Raw genomic sequence first — 564 nt, forward strand, 5'->3', positions numbered from 1 at the left:
GGAGGGTTACCTGGCACCTCCGTGTCGGAGGATTCACTGGCTGAGTTGTCGATCGGGTCTCTGGGTTCCGAGGATCTTTGCAAATGGAAGCTGGAAGCCATGTCATGGGAGGGTTGGGGTCTCAAGCTCTCAGGCAGTCTCTCCAAATTCATTCCACCTTTAAAGGAATCCATGGCAGGGGCGCCGGGCTGCCTGGGGGAGTTTGCAGGTGTTTATTCCACACAGAAAGGAACAAGGAGCTTTTTTTTTAAAGAAGAAAAAAAATCAACAAAAACCAAAAGCAAATCCACTTATTACTAACAGTATTATTTTAAGGGTGTCGGAAGCAATCTGGGCAGTGCCTGGAAGGCGGTTGTCTCTGCTGGGGAGAGGCACGGCGCTCCGGCCGCATAGGCAGGGAAGTGGTAAAGATCCCTTATAGAGAAACGCGAGTTGCGACTTGGACAGTTTAAAGCTAAAGAGATTAAAGTGACCTGCCCTAGAACAAATGCCTGTAGTTAAACGGGGCTCCTCCCCCTGAAGGTTAAAACCTCCCCGTCTCGCTCATGCATCACTCCATCTAGC

General features: G+C 50.2%; 1 protein-coding gene across 1 annotated transcript in view; it reads right to left on the reverse strand.

The window, feature by feature from the left end:
- PITX1 (paired like homeodomain 1) overlaps positions 1 to 453 on the reverse strand; it is a 6563-nt gene extending 6110 nt beyond the window's left edge. The window contains exon 1 of the mRNA XM_031055191.1: positions 18 to 453. Coding sequence (XP_030911051.1) covers positions 18 to 173 — 156 coding nt within the window. The 5' untranslated portion in view covers positions 174 to 453. The remainder of the gene's footprint in view (positions 1 to 17) is intronic.
- Between the last annotated feature and the right edge of the window lie 111 nt (positions 454 to 564).

The sequence above is a fragment of the Geospiza fortis genome, unplaced genomic scaffold (assembly GCF_000277835.1).
Source record: "Geospiza fortis unplaced genomic scaffold, GeoFor_1.0 scaffold55, whole genome shotgun sequence".
NCBI classification, from domain to species: domain Eukaryota; kingdom Metazoa; phylum Chordata; class Aves; order Passeriformes; family Thraupidae; genus Geospiza; species Geospiza fortis.